Below are 17,621 nucleotides of genomic sequence, written 5' to 3' on the forward strand. Positions count from 1 at the left end.
GAAACACTCTTAAAACCCTATTATCGGAGGGTATGTGTTGTGGTGAGCGCTGTGTGTTGTGTAAGACTGTTGAATCACAGACCTGTACCCCTGAAAGAAATAATACATTATATGTTAATTAAAAAAAAAAACCCTATTATCATTTGCTTGAGTAAGCCAAGTGTTCATGGAGGATTTGCTTTAGCCACATTCTATTTGAAATAAGGCTTTGGGGGTTTGGAAGTCACAGTTGGTGGAGAATTGTGGAGCAGTTTAATGACACTAGACTAGATGAAAATTGAAGTACTTATGGTAAGTAATGCCTTTTTGTTTTATTTTTTAGGGCATTCTGCTTCAGACAAAGTTCAGTTGAAGGTAAGCAATGACTGAAAATAAGCAAAAACTTTAGTGTTACAAGGACATGAAAAATAGCCACTTCATCTCTTAATTTATTTAGTGCTTTACAAGTTACAGGTATTTGCCAATTAGACACCTTATATCAGATGAAGCATCTGAGGTTCAGAGAGGTGAAGTGACTTGTCTTAAGTTCATCTAACTGGGAAGGAGAAAAGATGAAAAATGAAGCCAGGTCTTCTACACCCAACTGCTGTGTAGAGACGCTTAACCGTCTGAGCCACCCAGGCGCCCCTGCTGTGCCGTTTCTATGTCAGAACTATCCCTGGGTATTTTCATCTTAGTAGAGCTGGCCTGGAAATTTTATGGGTTTGGTTTGGTTTGGTTTTGCTTTGCTTTGCTTTTATACATAGTGTTCTTTTGTTTCTTGAGGGACTAATGCCAAGATCCATTAAATCCATTAATATATCCTTTCATAATTTACATTTGAAAACAAAGTTGGGGGCGCCTGGGTGGCTCAGTTGGTTAAGCGACTGCCTTTGGCTCAGGTCATGATCCTGGAGTCCCGGGATCGAGTCCTGCATTGGGCTCCCTGCTCGGCAGGGAGTCTGCTTCTCCCTCTGACCCTCCTCCCTCTCATGCTCTCTGTCTCTCATTCTCTCTCTCTCAAATAAATAAAATAAAATCTTTAAAAAAAAAAAAAACAAAGTTGGTTTTGGTAAATTTGTTCTAGGGTAGCTGAAAAGAATTGACCATTTTTATCCTCTCCTTTGTGTTTTTGTGATTTTGTTTTTTCATTATGCCTTGTCAAGTGGCCCTGTCTGGATATGAGCAAGCCCAGATGGGCATGGACGAATCCAGTACAATGAGTATGTGAGTGGTGAGTGTGTCCAGGCTTGGATGGCTATAAATTTAGACATGCCTGGAATTGTGCATAGGCTAAGTTTGGGGAACCCCTTATAAGAATGAGTATAGACATTCAGGGCCATGGTTATGGCCTGTGTGCAAATGTCCTATTTAGGCAAGTCTAGATGTGCGATTAGACATGTTAGAGCCTCTTTTGTCTTTGATAATGCTTTTTTCCTGTATTATATCTTGTATACTGTATCACTATGAAAGAATAAAACTCATTCCCATAATCCAGTCAAGAATATAGATATATTAGCACGTTCTTTTTCAAGGTGTGGATCACAACACATAAGTGGATCTTGTCAATTACCCCAAGAAACCATCAGAAAACCTACCACAGTAAGAGACAGCATCCCAGTGGCAGTCTTAGTGCACTTAGAAGGGACGGGGTTCAGGAGAGAATATGTATAGGGCTTGGGGATCTGGACTCAAAAGGCTTCAGGCACAGCTATCAAGATGGGAAACTGATATAAGACAAAACTCATTACAAGATATTTGAGGATTGGTAGACACAGAAAAGAGAGGGTCTTTTTTTTTTTTTTAATTTTATTTATTTATTTATTTCTTATTCTTATGTTAATCCCCATACATTACATCATTAGTTTTAGATGTAGTGTTCCATGATTCATTGTTTGTGCATAACACCCTGTGCTCCATGCAGAATGTGCCCTCCTCAATACCCACCACCAGGCTAACCCATCCTCCCACCCCCTCCCCTCTAGAACCCTCAGTTTGTTTTTCAGAGTCCATCATCTCTCATGGTTCGTCTACCCCTCCGATTTCCCCCACTTCATTCTTCCCCTCCTGCTACCTTCTTCTTCTTTTTTTTTTTCTTAACATATATTGCATTATTTGTTTCAGAGGTACAGATCTGAGATTCAACAGTCTTGCACAATTCACAGCGCTTACCAGAGCACATACCCTCCCCAGTGTCTATCACCCAGTCACCCCATCCCTCCCACCCCACCCACCATTCCAGCAACCCTCAGTTTGTTTCCTGTGATTAAGAATTAAAAGAGAGGGTCTTAAACTGAGTCCTGATGAATGAACTATTGTTTGATAAACTTGTTGCCCTGCTGAGTCATCTATTATCCTGATGGGAAAACAGGTTGCCCAAATGAGCAAACTGTCTAGATAAGTTAGTTTGCAAAACTTTCTGTAGCAAACACTGAAGTTATTTATTAGTTTATAGCCTTACCTTTTTGAGCAAGAATTTTCCAAAATGGTTATTTTGACACAGGTGTTCTCATACCTGATAATTAATCTGTATGGAGGCAGGCTGTCTCAACTTTCAGTCTTGAGATGAGTTTATGACCTGCAGTTTAAAAAATGAGATAGAATAAAATTGAAAATGTCTATTTTGTAAGTATTATTTCATAATAAATTGTTTCAGTTGTATACTGTGTGCACATGTGGATCAAGATGTGCAAAATATAAAAACATTTTTTAAGGATCTGGATCAAGAAAGTTTGTATACTTTATAAACCCATTGGACTCAGTTCATTTATTATAGTACTTTTTTTTTTTTTAAGATTTTATTTATTTGACAGAGAGACACAGCCAGAGAGGGAACACAAGCAGGGGGAGTGGGAGAGGGAGAAGCAGGCTTCCCGCCGAGCAGGGAGCCCGATGCGGGGCTCGATCCCAGGACCCTGGGATCATGACCTGAGCCGAAGGCAGATGCTTAACGACTGAGCCACCCAGGCGCCCCTATAGTACTATTCTTAATATCCCAAATCAGAATGTATTAACATTTGAAACTAGCACCAACAACCTATCACAAGACAATAGACTTCAATTTTTCGTCATAATTTCTTATTGCCAAAATAACACAGGGAATTTATCTTTTTATCAATACTGTTAAAAATTAACATGTATACAACAGTGGGCATTTTAATGTGCCAGAAATTTCTTGGTGTTAGAGTATTATATTCTGTGAGGAAAAGAAAAACAGACTTTATATGTCTGTAGTGTTCAAAAAATTTTAACATAATGGAGTAAAATGTATAGATCTCTTTCTCTCCTGCTCACAGAAGGTAATGCTTTAACACAAGTAAATTTCAAGCACATTAAAAGGCCCACTGCCATATGCATAGGAGTGCCCATTTCTTCACTTATTCATTATCACTGGATATTATCAACTTTTTCGAGAATTTTTTTTTTTTGGATATTATCAATTTTTAAAAAAGAAATATTCTGCTAGTCTGATGGGTGAAAGTGGTTCAAAAGGCTAATTCTTCATATACTTATGTTTTTTTCTTTACATAATAAAAAGTACTTTATAGATGTCTGGAATACAACTTCTACAATCACTCTAGGAATCCTTTGGAATTTGTTGTATTGTTTTTGTTGCTTTCTGCTGTTTTTTCCTAACAGAGTCATTTGTCATTGTCTTCTAATTCCAAGGTAGTCTAATGAAAACAAAATATTTTTCTTGTCTAGCCTCTTCCACTCATCCATCATTAATTTACATGTCATCATTATGATGTGATTATTGAAACTGTTTTGCTTTATTTTTAAACAGAACAGCAATAAAAGTGAATTTCTGTCAACAGCACCTAGTGGTCTAAGGAAAAGATTAATAGGTATGTATTTCTTTTTAAACTGAGTTTTTATAAAAAGCACCTAAAAGGGGGCAGTGATGGTTTAGTGTATAGGGTCTAGTCTTAAACTGCTTGTTTTTTGTCTTTGGCCTGCCACTTACTGAGACCTCTGTGTGGCTCAGGTTTTTCATTTACAAAATAGGGATAATAATTGTCCTAGCCCTGGAGTTGTTCTGAGAATAATGGAAATAAAAGATGTCAGAAGTGCTTAGTATAGTGCTTGACCTTGATATGTGTTTCACAGGTGTTAGCTGTTGTTATCTTTTTTTTAAATTTATTTTTTTAAAGATTTATTCATTTGAGGGGTGCCTGGGTGGCTCAGTTGGTTAAGTGTCTGCCTTTGGCTCAGGTCATGACCCCAGGATCCCGGGATCGAGCCCCACATTGGGCTCCCTGCTCAGCGGGAAGCCTGCTTCTCCCTCTCCCACTCCCCCTGCTTGTGTTCCTGCACTCGCTGTCTCTCTGTCAAATAAATAAATAAAATCTTTAAAAAAAAAAAATAAAGATTTATTCATTTGAGAGAGTGCATGGGGCTGGGGGGTGGGGGAAGCTGACTCCCTGTGGAGCGTGGAGCTCCAGAGCTCTATGTGGGGCTCCATCTCACCATCCTGAGATGAGGACCTGAGCCGAAATCAAGAGTGAGTCGGATGCCCAACTGACTGAGCCACCCAGTTGCCCCTATCTTTTTTTTTTTAAGTAAGCTCTAGGCCCACCATGGGGCTTGAACTCATGACCCTGAGATCAAGAATCATCCTTTTTAGAGAGTAGGAAAATTTCCTCTTCCTTCTCAGTCACCACCAAACATGTAGGAGGTATACATGTAAATGAGTTGGAAGCATTTTCTGGTTCCTCCTGCTACTTCTAACCCATGCATCTACCATGGGCAGCAGTCAGTGCAAATATGAATCTGCTAAAGTATATGCCCACAAAATCAAGTCCTTTTTTTTTTCTTCCTTTAGATCTATATTTATTATATGCTGACTCTAGATATTCTGAAATATATCTGTTGTTCAGAATTGCTACACTGATTTGGTTAAAGTTCTTTCACTCATATTTTGGAAGTTAACTTTTTATAAAAGTTTTATACTTATTTGTTGAGTATAAAACTAGTTTTGTCCTTACTTTATGAGTATAAAACTAGCTTTATTATTTCTGGGGAGTAGTGGAGGTTGCTATGGTTTGTTTAAAAATAAAATTCTTGTATCAGCTCTGGGATGGAATGTCCTATGTATTAGTAATACTTATAATAGTAGCTACCATTTATGGAGTCAGGATGGCATTTTCTGTATAGGCAGCAATAGAAAATTCTACAATAATGGCTTAAGCCTTAGACAATTATCTCACATCATGAAAAGTCGATGTGATACGAACAATCTAGGGATACACTGTTCCATGGTTGAGGTAAGTCAGCAGTGTCAGAAAGGACCTACGTTCTTCCAATCTTCTTGTTCTCCCATCAGCATTTTTCATCTTTAGGTTTGATGCTTCATATTGCAAATGGCTTCTTTACCTCTAAGCTATTGGTATAAATAAGGGGCTTTCCCTCTATAAGTGAGAGAAATCTTTCCCAGAAGCTTCTAATTTCCCCTCAAGTTTCATTGATCGGAGGGTTACATAGCCAATCCTGGTTGCAAAAGAGTCTGGGAAAACAAGTATCTGGCAGAGGAAAAGATAATTACCATGATTATTTATTCCTTAGGGTGAGACACATTGCCACATTTTACAAAATTGGAGTTCGTTAGCAAGGAAGAAGAAAAGAAATGGTACTAGGTATGATTGACAGTTTCGGCCACAGTTCCTGGGTGTGAGGCATTGTTGGTTGCTTTACATATCTTTCAATGTGATCTTCCCAATGGTTCATTAAATTAGGCACTATGAGCCTCATTTGATAAATGAGGAAACTGGTGCTCAGAAAACTTTACATAATAACTAGCTCTGGTGAAATCATCAGCAAGTAATGACAAAACCAGGAGTGAAATTCTCTTATTTCAAAGTCCACGCTCTTTCCATTACCCTTCAGTGCCTTTCTTGTCAGACTGTCAAATTTTCCCAATTGCTTTCCCCCCCACAGTTCCAAGGTCTCATTCTGACAGTGAAAGTGAATATTCTGCTTCCAACTCAGAAGATGATGACGGGGTTGCACAAGAATATGACGAGGACACTAATGAAGTCATATTGAGCCAAAAGATTCCATCTCAGAATAGAGCCCTTTCAGCTCCTATTTGCAAAGAAACCCCTTCTAAGAAAATGAAAAGAGATAAAACAGTAAGTGGAGTCTTTAACCTTAAAGAAAAATTATGTAGTATCTTAAAGCTAAGCTACCCTAAAAGAAGAGATTCAAATGGGGGATCAACATAATTTTTCTTTACTTCTATATTTTCTCAGCCTTTTGCATAAATGCCTATCTATATTTGCATCTATTTCTGAACTTTCTATTTTGGCCTGTCTGCATTCATATTCATGTATCAGTGCCGTATGCTAAAGGTGACATCTCAATTCAGTTGTATAAAAATGAGCTTTTAAATAAATTTTGATTGGATAATTGGAAGCAAAACTTCTCAGTGAATACTTTTTATATAGTTTTGTTTTTGGAACATTGTTGATATATTCAAGTCAATATAAATAGTAAGTGAAGTGGCTGTGGATTCATGTTGAGTTGTTTGGAAGAACATTGTATGGACCATGGCCTGAGAAAAGACTAATTATCTGGTGTTCTGTATAAAGATTCAGAGTAGTCTAGGAAGCCTACTGCTTGAAAGGTTTTCCATCCCTTCTTACCACCATGGAGGTTAGTCCTGCCCCAAGTCCGCAGAACAAGTAGTGAGCCATTTTACTGGAACGGTAGGCAGGTCTTTTACTTTACTGTTGATATCCTCCTCATTTTCAGTTCTTCGACTGTCCTGATGTTAAAGGATTTGTTAGAACTGTGAGGCAAAATGAAGGTCCCGATAGGTAAAACTCCCTTTTCTTTAAGTCTGAATGGAAATTTTATATTGGAGTTTTTATGTTGGAACTTAGGAATCGTTTCAGACTACTTCAATCTAGTCATTTCTTTAACTTTTATGACCCCTAAGAGTTACTCAGTTTTCCTACTAGAAGTAAATGTCCTTGTTCCTTAATCTATTGTTGCTTCAAAAAGAAAGTGGTGCCAAATAAAGAATTTCACATATCCTATTTTATGCTGATGTTACTGTCTAGTTTGGTATAAAACAAACATCTAGGGATGCCTGGGTGGCTCAGTTGGTTAAGCGACTGCCTTCCGGCTCAGGTCATGATCCCAGGATCCTGGGATTGAGCCCTGCATCGGGCTCCCTGCTCAGTGGGGAGTCTGCTTCTCCCTCCCCCACCTCTTGTGCTCTTGCTTGCATGCACTCTCTCTCTCTCTCTCTCTCCTCCTCTCTCCCTCCCCCTCTCAAATAAATAAAATCTTTAAAAAAATAATTTTAAAAAATGTTTAAAAATATCTGAAACTAAGAATTGATTTTGCTCTATCCACTTTCAGAGTGATTTGGTAGAAGAATATTTTGAAGCTCATAGCAGTTCAAAAGTTTTAACCTCTGACAGAACGCTGCAGAAACTAAAGCGAGCTAAACTGGATCAGGTATGTTGTAAGGAAGTTACTTCTACATTTTTTTTTCTTTATTGTGAGCTAAAAGTACACTGCATAAACAACAAATTTGAAGGGTAAGTTTACACAAACAGAATTATTGTCCTGATAAAATGAAACACAAATTAATGTGACCTATTACATATTTTATTATATAAAATGGTAAATGGTTCACTTGAATTCTGTTTGACATACTATAATTAAATTTTTTTTCTCTAATTACTTTATCATTTCTTCAGGATTTATGATAATCATCAGGCCATAGTTTCTTTGATATCCATGTAGCATTAATCTGTTATTCTTTAACCCACATATTCATTGAACTGCACACTGGTTGTAAAAAAGACTGTGACCTGACTCTTTTAGTTACAAACCTTGCAAAGAACAGAGCAGATCTGCTTCTTGATATTATGGAAAAACCTGCTCAGTACTGTAGGGTAACAAGGTTACTATATACTATGGTTCTGGTATCTTATTTTATAAAAAATACCAGTTATATTCAGGGTTTTGACTGATACCTCCCTGAGAGACAAGACAGAACTCAATTGAGTGAGAAAATCTTTGAGTAGAAAGTGAGGTTGATAATCTGAGTCAAGAAGAAATTGTTATTGGCTCAAAGTGTATTGAGACTTATTACTTGTAAACTAGAATTTTTGCAATTTTCTAAGGTATACAGGGCTTTTCACAGATACAGAAAAGAGGAGAATATAGGGTAAGCTGCTATGACCTAGAAGACCTGATGCTATATGGTTGTTTTTGTTACCTGGCTTATTGGTAATCAGATTCAGATCAGAGACTAGCTGAAAACATGTCAAGAAGCCAAGTTGTTCCAGGGAGCAGACAGAACTAACATCTGCTTAGTGCATGTATTTCTATATAAGCAACATGGGAGAAGGATACATGGGTCTAGAGTCAAAGCAGGATTTCATAGGACTGAGATGCTGAAAGACCTAAAATGAAAGGAACGGCTGTTACCAATAATGAGGGAAGGGAAGGTCTTTCATTGACTGTGAACATAGCTAACCAACTCGACCCTTTAGTATTAAAAAAATATTTTACTTAAGGGATAGAATCATGGAAACATGGTAGCACCAAAGTAAAATGCATATACAGCTTTTTGCTAGAGTTTTCATTTCAGAAAGTGAGCTGTGTTTGATTCACCAGCATGAATTTCTAAGTTTTGGGTACAGGGCAATGTACCTTTCTCAGTTTATTTACGTTATCCTTTAAAAAACTTTACCATTTGGGGTGTCTGGCTGGCTCAGTCAGTAGAGCATGTGACTCTTGATCTCGGGATTGTGAGTTTGAGTCCCACATTGGGTGTGGAGATTACTTAAAAATAAAATGGTGGGCGCCTGGGTGGCTCAGTTGGTTAAGCGACTGCCTTCGGCTCAGGTCATGATCCTGGAGTCCCGGGATCGAGTCCCGCATCGGGCTCCCTGCTCAGCAGGGAGTCTGCTTCTCCCTCTGACCCTCCTCCTCCTCTCATGCTCTCTGTCTCTCATTCTCTCTCTCTCTCAAATAAATAAAATCTTAAAAAATAAATAAATAAATAAAATAAAATCTTATTTACTTACTTACTTACTTATTTAATTTTAAGTCCTCTTCACACTTTCACGACCCTGAGATCAAGAACTGGGCTGAGATCAAGAGTTGGATGCTTATCCAACTGAGCCACCCAGGTGCCTCTTAAAAATAAAATCTAAAAGAAAAAAACAAAAAACTGCTGTACTTATCAAAGATGGATTTGTTAGAAGAAGCTTTTAGGGAGTACCTGGTTGGCATCTGTGACCCTTGATCTTGGGGTCATTGGTTTGAGCCCCACGTTGAGGATGGAGATCACTTAATAAATAAAAGTTAAAAAAAAAATGAAACGTTAATGGGGCATCTGGGTGGTTCAGTCAGAAGAGAGTCTGACTTGACATCAGGTCTTGCTTGATCTCAGGGTCATGAGTTCAAGCCCTGTGGTGGGCATGGAGCCTACTTAAAAAAAAAAAAAAAAAGCTTTTGGAAGAGAAACAATGATACAAGTTTATTTTACTAGTGATAATGGTAAATTATAAAGAACTTTTACTGTTTTCTGGGAATTCATATTTCACTGTTACCATAAGCTTTCACATTTCATCAAATTCATAGGTTTTTAAAAATCTGTCTGGATTTGTTGTAAAAGCCAGGAGGCTGGTTTAATCATCTCCTTATGGTAATGATATTTTTAGAAATTAAAGCCTTATGTTTGGAATTTATAATCATAGAAATGGTTCTAGATAAAACTTGGAAAATTCTTTACTGTTATATATTTGTACTGAAAACAGTACTTAAAAGTTTTTAGGAAAACGGGTGCCAGGGGTAGCTCATTTGGTTGGGCATCTGGCTCTTGGTTTTGGTTGGGGTCATGATTTCCCATGTTGGGCTCCACACTAGGCGTGGAGCCTGCTTGGGATTCTCTCGTTCCCTCTCCCTCTACCCCTCCCCCTGCACTCACGCACATGCTCGCTCTCTCTCGCTCTTGATCTCGCACTAAGAAAAATTTTTTTAAAGAAAACAAATACTTAAATCATACTTGAAATATTATGTGTATTCAGTTGATGCACTCATTACCAAACCTGATTACAGTAATATTTCCACTAATGGCCCCTTTTTAACCTCTACCTCTAGTGAAATATTTTTAGTTTGGATTGATTTTGATGTAAATGGTTTGAGAATGATTTTCTTCCCTTCTTTTTTTTTTTAAAGCAAACTTTGCGTAACTTACTGAGCAAAGTTTCTCCTTCCTTTTCTGCTGAACTTAAACAACTAAATCAACAATATGAACAATTATTTTATAAATGGATGTTGCAGTTACGGTATGTACTATTATTATTTCATACCCTTGTAAAATAACAACATATTTATATGTGTTAAAGCAATTTAACATTGAGTTTTCTTTTTACAATCAACTTGATAATATTTTTTATATATAAAAATGTGAAAAAATAGGTATTTTCCTAATTTTATGATTCACATGTAGAAATTTCATATTGTATGACTCATCTTAAATTCTAGTTTTCAAGAAATGTGTCTAAATTTATCAGATGTGAAAGCCACTGGTAAAATAACTTAGAATTTCTTAGAATTCTAAGTTACTACTTATAAAAGTATTTGAAAATCTAATTTGTCAAGATTGATAATATCAGTGACATTTAAGTCCAGTTTTCCACAGCAAAGTTCCTAAAAAGAAAGTTTATTTTAATCTCATTCTATTTTCATGTACTATAGATCTTCAGAATTTTGTGATATCTGTCCTATAACATTATTCTACCATTTTAAAATTATTTCTTAGAATACTTTTTCAATTTTACCATTTTTCAGATACTTCATTAAAATAACTAGAAGAATTATTAAAACTTTTTTTTACTATAATCACTTTTATACTTTTATTAAAAAGGATCTTAGTATAAGGAAGTGCTCAAAAAGTATGCTACTGTAAATGTATACTCACAGTTAGTCACTGGAATAAGTAAGAAGGCAGGTCCACCAAGCAATAAAAACAGAAATTGACACAATTTTCCCCATTGATCCTGGTTTTCTTTTGCCAATAATACATCAGAGTGTTATGCTTACCTTCCCTGCTAGGACCTCAGCTTCTCTCAATAACTAGTTATAGATCTGTTCATTATAAATTTGTAAAGTAGGGGCGCCTGGGTGGCTCAGTCGTTAAGCGTCTGCCTTCGGCTCAGGTCATGATCCCAGGGTCCTGGGATCGAGCCCCGCATCAGGCTCCCTGCTCAGCGGGAGGCCTGCTTCTCCCTCTTCCACTCCCCCTGCTTGTGTTCCCTCTCTCGCTGTGTATCTCTCTGTCAAATAAATAAATAAAATCTTAAAAAAAAAAAAAATTTGTAAAGTAGCTCTTCACTGATCCCATCCCCCAGAGACCAATTCCTCCTTCCAGTATGTCAACTCTGATAACTTGTTCAGCTTTGCTTCGCAGCCTAGACCTCAGTCAACTACTTCAATAGAATTGCCAACTCTCTGAATTCCCTTTTTTTCTGCTGCTGCTGCCTTGCTAATCTCTACTTGGGGGTTATTGCTTTTCTTCTATTTCTAGGCTCCCCTGCAATGCTTCAGAGCATCACGTAAATACTGTTTCTGATTGACCTCTATGAACAATCATGGAGTCAAGCTTTAGTTTGACCCATAGTGCTTGGTGTTCTGGATCTTCTTACTCTCTTGGCTTTTGTTGCTTTTTGCCTGTGAAAAACTCCCATAATTGTATCTCCGGCCCAACCCAGGTATCACTCCTTGGCAGCAGATATGGGTATCTCAATGTATGTTGGAGGTTTCCATGTGGATGTCCTGTAAATAATTCAATATACATAAAACTTAACTCCTCTTAAATCCATCATTCCCATCTGCCCCTGCACCCTGGCACAATGAATGTCACCCCATTCATGTAGTTGCCCATGCCAATAAAACAAGTTATTCTGAAATACTCTTTCCCTCACCTTCCACATCTAACCACTCTCCAAATCCTATTGATTGGATATGTAAAGCTCTTGACAACTACTATTTTTCTCCATAACACCTAATTCAGGTCCATAGTTTTTGGCAGTTTTGTCTCTCCTTCTGTCCGTTCCCCCTGTTCAGCCAGTACTAGCTTCCTGAAAATATCATGCTACTTTTCTACTTAAAACATTTCAGTTAACACCTGAGTAATTACTTTTAAATGGTCATTGTCCTTGAAATAAAATTTAATTAATGTCTTAGTTGACTTAAGACTTTTGTGACCTGGCCTCTGCTAACGTTTCCTGTTTAATCTATCAATTAAAACTCTGCTTCAGCCTGTGGAACTGTTAGTGCCTTGTCCCTGCTGTTCTCCCCTACCTCCAGCCAGCCATCACTTGAAAGGTAGTAAAGAGCTGGAAAGAAAGCTACTGAAGTTGGAACTGAAGTTTGGTGTACAGATAATAAAACTGTGCTTCTACTGTGTATAAGCTGGGAATCAATGTAGTTACTTAGTCATCTTAGTCCTTTCCATATTCTTTATCAACTTAAAGAAACTAGTTGATTATAAAAAAGTAAGAGGTACCAAACTTTAATTTCATGAATGCTATCTTTCCTAACAGCCTGGGGTTCAACATTGTGCTTTATGGTTTGGGTTCTAAGAGAGATTTACTAGAAAGGTTTCGAACCACTGTGCTGCAAGATTCCATTCACCTTGTCATCAACGGCTTCTTTCCTGGAATAAGTGTGAAATCAGTAAGTTTCAAAAACGTTAAAAGGAGCAACATTATATCCCTGCCAATCCATACCCCTACATTAATGAGGATGCTACTTCTCATTCTGGAACATTCAAATTTTTTTAGCCTTTACACTAGTAGAATTGCATAGTGCTTAAGAACATATGTTTGGACTCAGGGTTCTAGCTTTGAATCCTCATCTCTGAATTTCCTACTTTGTAACTGATAAATGTATTAAATCTTAGAGAAATGTTAGTTTTGTTTACTATCCCAAATACCAACAGTACTTCTCTGAAAGACAGGATTATGGAAAACTTCAGTTTTATTATGCTTTTATGTCACTTTGGTACTCTAAAAGTAATAATATAAGTAATAGTTTGTAGTTTTATAATGCATTTATTATAGATCATTTCAGTGCAAATGCTCATGTCTTTTCATCATTTGAAAACTAAACCTTTTGGTGCTGGATATTAACCACTGCAGTATTCCTTTTTAAAAGTGTCTTTAATTCCTTTTTAAAAGTGTTTGTATCCTGTTTCCTTTGATAGATCTATGGTTTTCTCATGTTTCCCATATTGGTGGGGGGTGGTATTTTGCTACCCTCTGATCTATACATCTTTGCTGTTCTTCCATGTTTCATTTTAGCTATAACTTATGCCAAAAAATGAATTAGATATACTTAAGTACCAGTAGAATTTTTTAAGTGGTTTTTCAGACTTGATGGGAAATCTAAATGCATTTTTAACTTATAAAAAAGGATTGATTTGTTAGTTGTATTTATCCTATATGACAGAATAAGTAGTAATTGATGTACCTCTTGCACTTTATGATACAGATCCTGAATTCTATAACAGAAGAAGTCCTCGATCATATGGGTACTTTCCGCAGTGTATTGGATCAGCTAGACTGGATAGTAAACAAATTTAAAGAAGGTAACATGAAGTGGATGCTCTCGTTTTAGGGTGAAGCTAAGTGTGCACTTCTGCTTATTCATGTCCCCAACTTAAAATGGATTGACTTACCATTTTTTGACTTTATGATGGTGCAAAAGCAATATGCATTCACTAGAAATCATACTTCGAATTTTGATCTTTTCCTGGGCTAGTGATATGTGGTACCATACTCTTCTTGTGATGGGCAATGACAGAGAGCCACGGCTCCCAGTCAGCCTCATGAGCATGAAAGTAAATAACCAATAAACTTATAACTGTTCTGTACCCATACAACCATTATTTTTAAATTTCAGTATTCAATAAATTACATGGGACATTCAACACTATTATAAAATAGGCTTTGTGTTTTTGCCCAACTGTAGGCTAACATAAGCATCCTGAGTACATTTAAGGTGGGCTAGGCTAAGCTATGATGTTTGGTAGGTTGAATGTATTAAATGCATTTTCGACTTATATTTTCAAGTTAGGATGGGTTTATTGGGACATATCCCCATCTAAAACCAAGGAAGATCTGTATTATTGTATACAAAAATGTGGATTATTTCAGTAACACTTATCTAAATGCTGATTTAGATTTCTCTGAAATAATTTGTCCTTTCTTTTTCCATGAAGTTTTTCTGTGAACTTCACTTATACCTAACAGGAAAGAATTGCTCATACTCCCTTGAATTTGTATAATCAAAAGCCTATTATTTCAGAATAGTTTTCAGGTTTTACTTGGCCCATATGAAATGCCCCCAGGTGATAGGTGCATCTCTGGTATTTTTATATTGTTTAATATTTTTATAAAACATTTTTATCTCTCTAATTGGAGTAAATATCATTGCATTTGAATAGTTTCATACACTAAAATCTGTGGAATGGAAAAAAACATTTAAAGATTTTATTTATTCATTTGACAGAGAGAGCTGGGGGAATGGCAGGCAGAGGGAGAGGGAGAACCAGGCTCCCCACAGAGCAGGGGGAGCCCGATGTGGGACTCGATCCCAGGACCCTGGGATCATGACCTGAGCCGAAGGCAGTCACTTAACCAACCGAGCCACCCAGGCGCCCCATTTTTGTTACTCTTTTGGTGTGAATGTTTTAGCTATGTGAGCATTTCAGAAAATTAAAAATAAGATTATTTAGGGTCCAACAGTTGACAGTCACTAAAGAGTTTTTTAAGATTTTGTTTATTTGAGAGCGAGCGAGCACAGAGGCGAGTGAAAGGGAGAAACAGACTCCCTGCTGAGCAAGGAGCCCGATGCGGGACTTCGTCCCAGGACCCCAGGATCATGACCTGAGCTGAAGGCAGACGCTTAACCGACTGAGCCACCCAGGCGCCCCTAGTCACTTAAGAATTAAAAGGAGTGGGATGCCTGGGTGGCTCAGACAGTTAAGTGTCTGACTCTTGGTATCAGCTCAGGTCTTGATCTCAGGGTGGTGAGTTCAAGCCCTATCTGAGGCTCCATGCTGGGCATGGGACCTACAGTAATAATCTGATGGAGAATTTTGATAGTTTATATGCTCATGAAAGTAGGTGTCTAAGTCATTTTATATGTATATATTCATATATAATGCCTATTTTATATATTTATATAAAACATACTTGTAATTATATAAATTGTAATTATATACATTTGCATATGGGTATATAATTTGAATATATAACTACACAATTCAATTAAATATATAGTATAATGCACATGATGTAAATATGTCAACATTTAAGTGTAATTCAACTATAAAATAGAAATGTTTATATATAATTTAAATACTGATGATTATGGTGGCTTCTAGACTTTCAAAATGTTGTCAGATTCTTTGTTGCTGTGTTGTCTCTCTTGTCCCTCTAACCCCAGTGGTAGAGAAATTTAGTCTAAAAGGCTCATCCTCCATTATGTCCTATTTCTTAACAACTCCAGAGAGACTTATCAATGGCTTTTGAACATGTATAGGACTTCTTCCATCATAAAAAAAGGTTTACCTGATTCTACTGCCCTTCTGTACTTCTGTTTTCCTAGTTCAGTGATTTCAGAGTTTTTGAAGACATATCCTGCTTTCTACTTTTTACCTATTTCCTTAATTTCTTACTTCTGTGCTACCTGAACTATATGCTTGAAGATCACCTGTAATTTTCTTACTAAACACAGGTGGCCTTGACTCATCCTTTGTTTATCTTGATCTCTGAAAGTATTTTTAATGGTTTTGACAGCCCCATCCTCCAAATTCTGCCTTCATTGACCTTTAAGACATTTTTTACTTCTCTGAGTTTCCTGATGCCTTGAGCAATATCCTAAATTCCACCCCTCCCTTCTTTTGTCTTCTTTGGCTTTTGTGATAATCAGGGTTTTCTCTCTTAATGCCTAGTGAGAACTTCTGGGGGGGGTGTGTGTCCCCTCTCCACTCCTGCGCTGCAATACAACATGTCTAGATTTACTTCCAACCCAGAATGCATCTTCGCTTATTTCCTGTGCCTTATTGAAACTGCTTTATGATATGATTCAGGTGCTAACCATTCAACACCCAGTCCTTACTGATTTTCAGTGAATTTCCTTAAGACTTTAATAATCTTTTGCCTCTTTTGAGAGGCTGATATCTTCTCAAATAAATTACATACCTCTATGCAATAGTTACTTTGTCCCATACTATTCTTTGACACATCTTTTAATACACAGGCATTGTGTATGGTAAGGACTTTACAAATATTCCTTGTAAATAATAATTGAATTGTCTTTCCTTTTAGATTCTTCTTTAGAACTCTTCCTTCTCATCCACAATTTGGATAGCCAAATGTTGAGAGGAGACAAAAGTCAGCAAATTATTGGACAATTGTCATCTTTACGTAACATATATCTTATAGCATCTATCGATCACCTCAATGCTCCTCTCAGTAAGTATTACCATTTTTCTTTCTCAGGATACCAGTTTTTAAAAATGTCTTAATGTTGTAAATCGCAACATTTTTATTGTTTCTCAGTACACTTTTTTTGTTGCATGCATAAAGTCACAGATTGCTAAAAATAAAAGTGTCCTCAATCTGATTCAGAACATTTCTTAGAAATAAAAATTCATATTGTAAAGGGGGTGTTTTACACCTGAAGTTTCATGAAGGAGAATAAACCCAACTATTATTTTGGTCTCTTTCCACTCTTTGTGGTATTGCAACATTTATGTTATGCATTTAATTCCGAGACTTTGTGATAATCCCTATGCCTTGGTATCACTTATTTTAAATTGTATTTAATATACAAATAAAGATTCAAATGTTGATTGACAATTAGATTGTGAGGTACTGATATGGATGGGGAAATGGCAAAAATGAAAAATTTTCAGGATTCATTTTTTAACACTTTCTTTCCTAGAGTGGAATCTAGTAACACCACAATATGACTAATTAGTAACTCCTGTTTTCTTTAATCATATGCTATAGTGTGGGATCATGCAAAGCAGAGTCTTTATAACTGGCTCTGGTATGAAACTACTACATATAGTCCTTATACTGAAGAAACCTCCTATGAGAATTCTCTTCTGGTTAAACAATCTGGATCATTACCACTTAGTTCCCTAACTCATGTCTTACGAAGCCTTACCCCTAATGCAAGGTAAGAATGAAAACTATAGTTTCTTTTTTAAAAAACTCTACATTTTATGATATTCATGAGTAGCTTTTAATGGCAATTCTAAAGTCTCTACTTAGTTTGCAGGATTGAGAGAAAGAGTAAAAAAGAGTTGCCAGTACTGGGTTATGCAATAGCCAGACTCCTTAACAATAGTGTCAGCATTTTTTTTTTCCTTAATTTTTATATTTCTAAATAAGAGCATCTCAAGATAGTGGTCATTGTGGAGGAAAAATAATTTTGATGAATTTTACTTAAATCTGATGGTTATTTTTAATTATATATTGAACACTGTCATATAAACATGGGACCCTTTACATGAAATAACTCCTTTGATCCTCACAACCACTCTAAGGTAGATAGCAAAGGGCACAGAGATTTTGATCCAAATCTGCCTGGCT

At 36.7% G+C, this 17,621-nt stretch overlaps 1 protein-coding gene across 5 annotated transcripts in view; it reads left to right on the forward strand.

Moving 5' to 3' along the window:
* The window catches only part of ORC2 (origin recognition complex subunit 2), a 47,958-nt gene that overhangs the window by 23,711 nt on the left and 6,626 nt on the right, over positions 1-17,621 (forward strand). For all 5 annotated transcript variants that reach the window (XR_004679621.1, XR_004679618.1, XR_004679620.1 and 2 more), the window contains exons 7-15: positions 323-354; positions 3,767-3,827; positions 5,917-6,110; positions 7,348-7,446; positions 10,186-10,295; positions 12,555-12,687; positions 13,504-13,600; positions 16,347-16,493; positions 17,034-17,205. Coding sequence is in view for 1 of the 5 variants with exons in the window: in XM_035007415.1 (XP_034863306.1) it covers positions 323-354; positions 3,767-3,827; positions 5,917-6,110; positions 7,348-7,446; positions 10,186-10,295; positions 12,555-12,687; positions 13,504-13,600; positions 16,347-16,493; positions 17,034-17,205 (1,045 nt within the window). In the remaining 4 variants the exon portion in view is untranslated. The remainder of the gene's footprint in view (positions 1-322; positions 355-3,766; positions 3,828-5,916; positions 6,111-7,347; positions 7,447-10,185; positions 10,296-12,554; positions 12,688-13,503; positions 13,601-16,346; positions 16,494-17,033; positions 17,206-17,621) is intronic.

The sequence above is a fragment of the Mirounga leonina genome, unplaced genomic scaffold (assembly GCF_011800145.1).
Source record: "Mirounga leonina isolate KUSES-001 unplaced genomic scaffold, KU_Mleo_1.0 Mir_151, whole genome shotgun sequence".
In the NCBI taxonomy this organism is placed as follows: Eukaryota; Metazoa; Chordata; class Mammalia; order Carnivora; family Phocidae; genus Mirounga; species Mirounga leonina.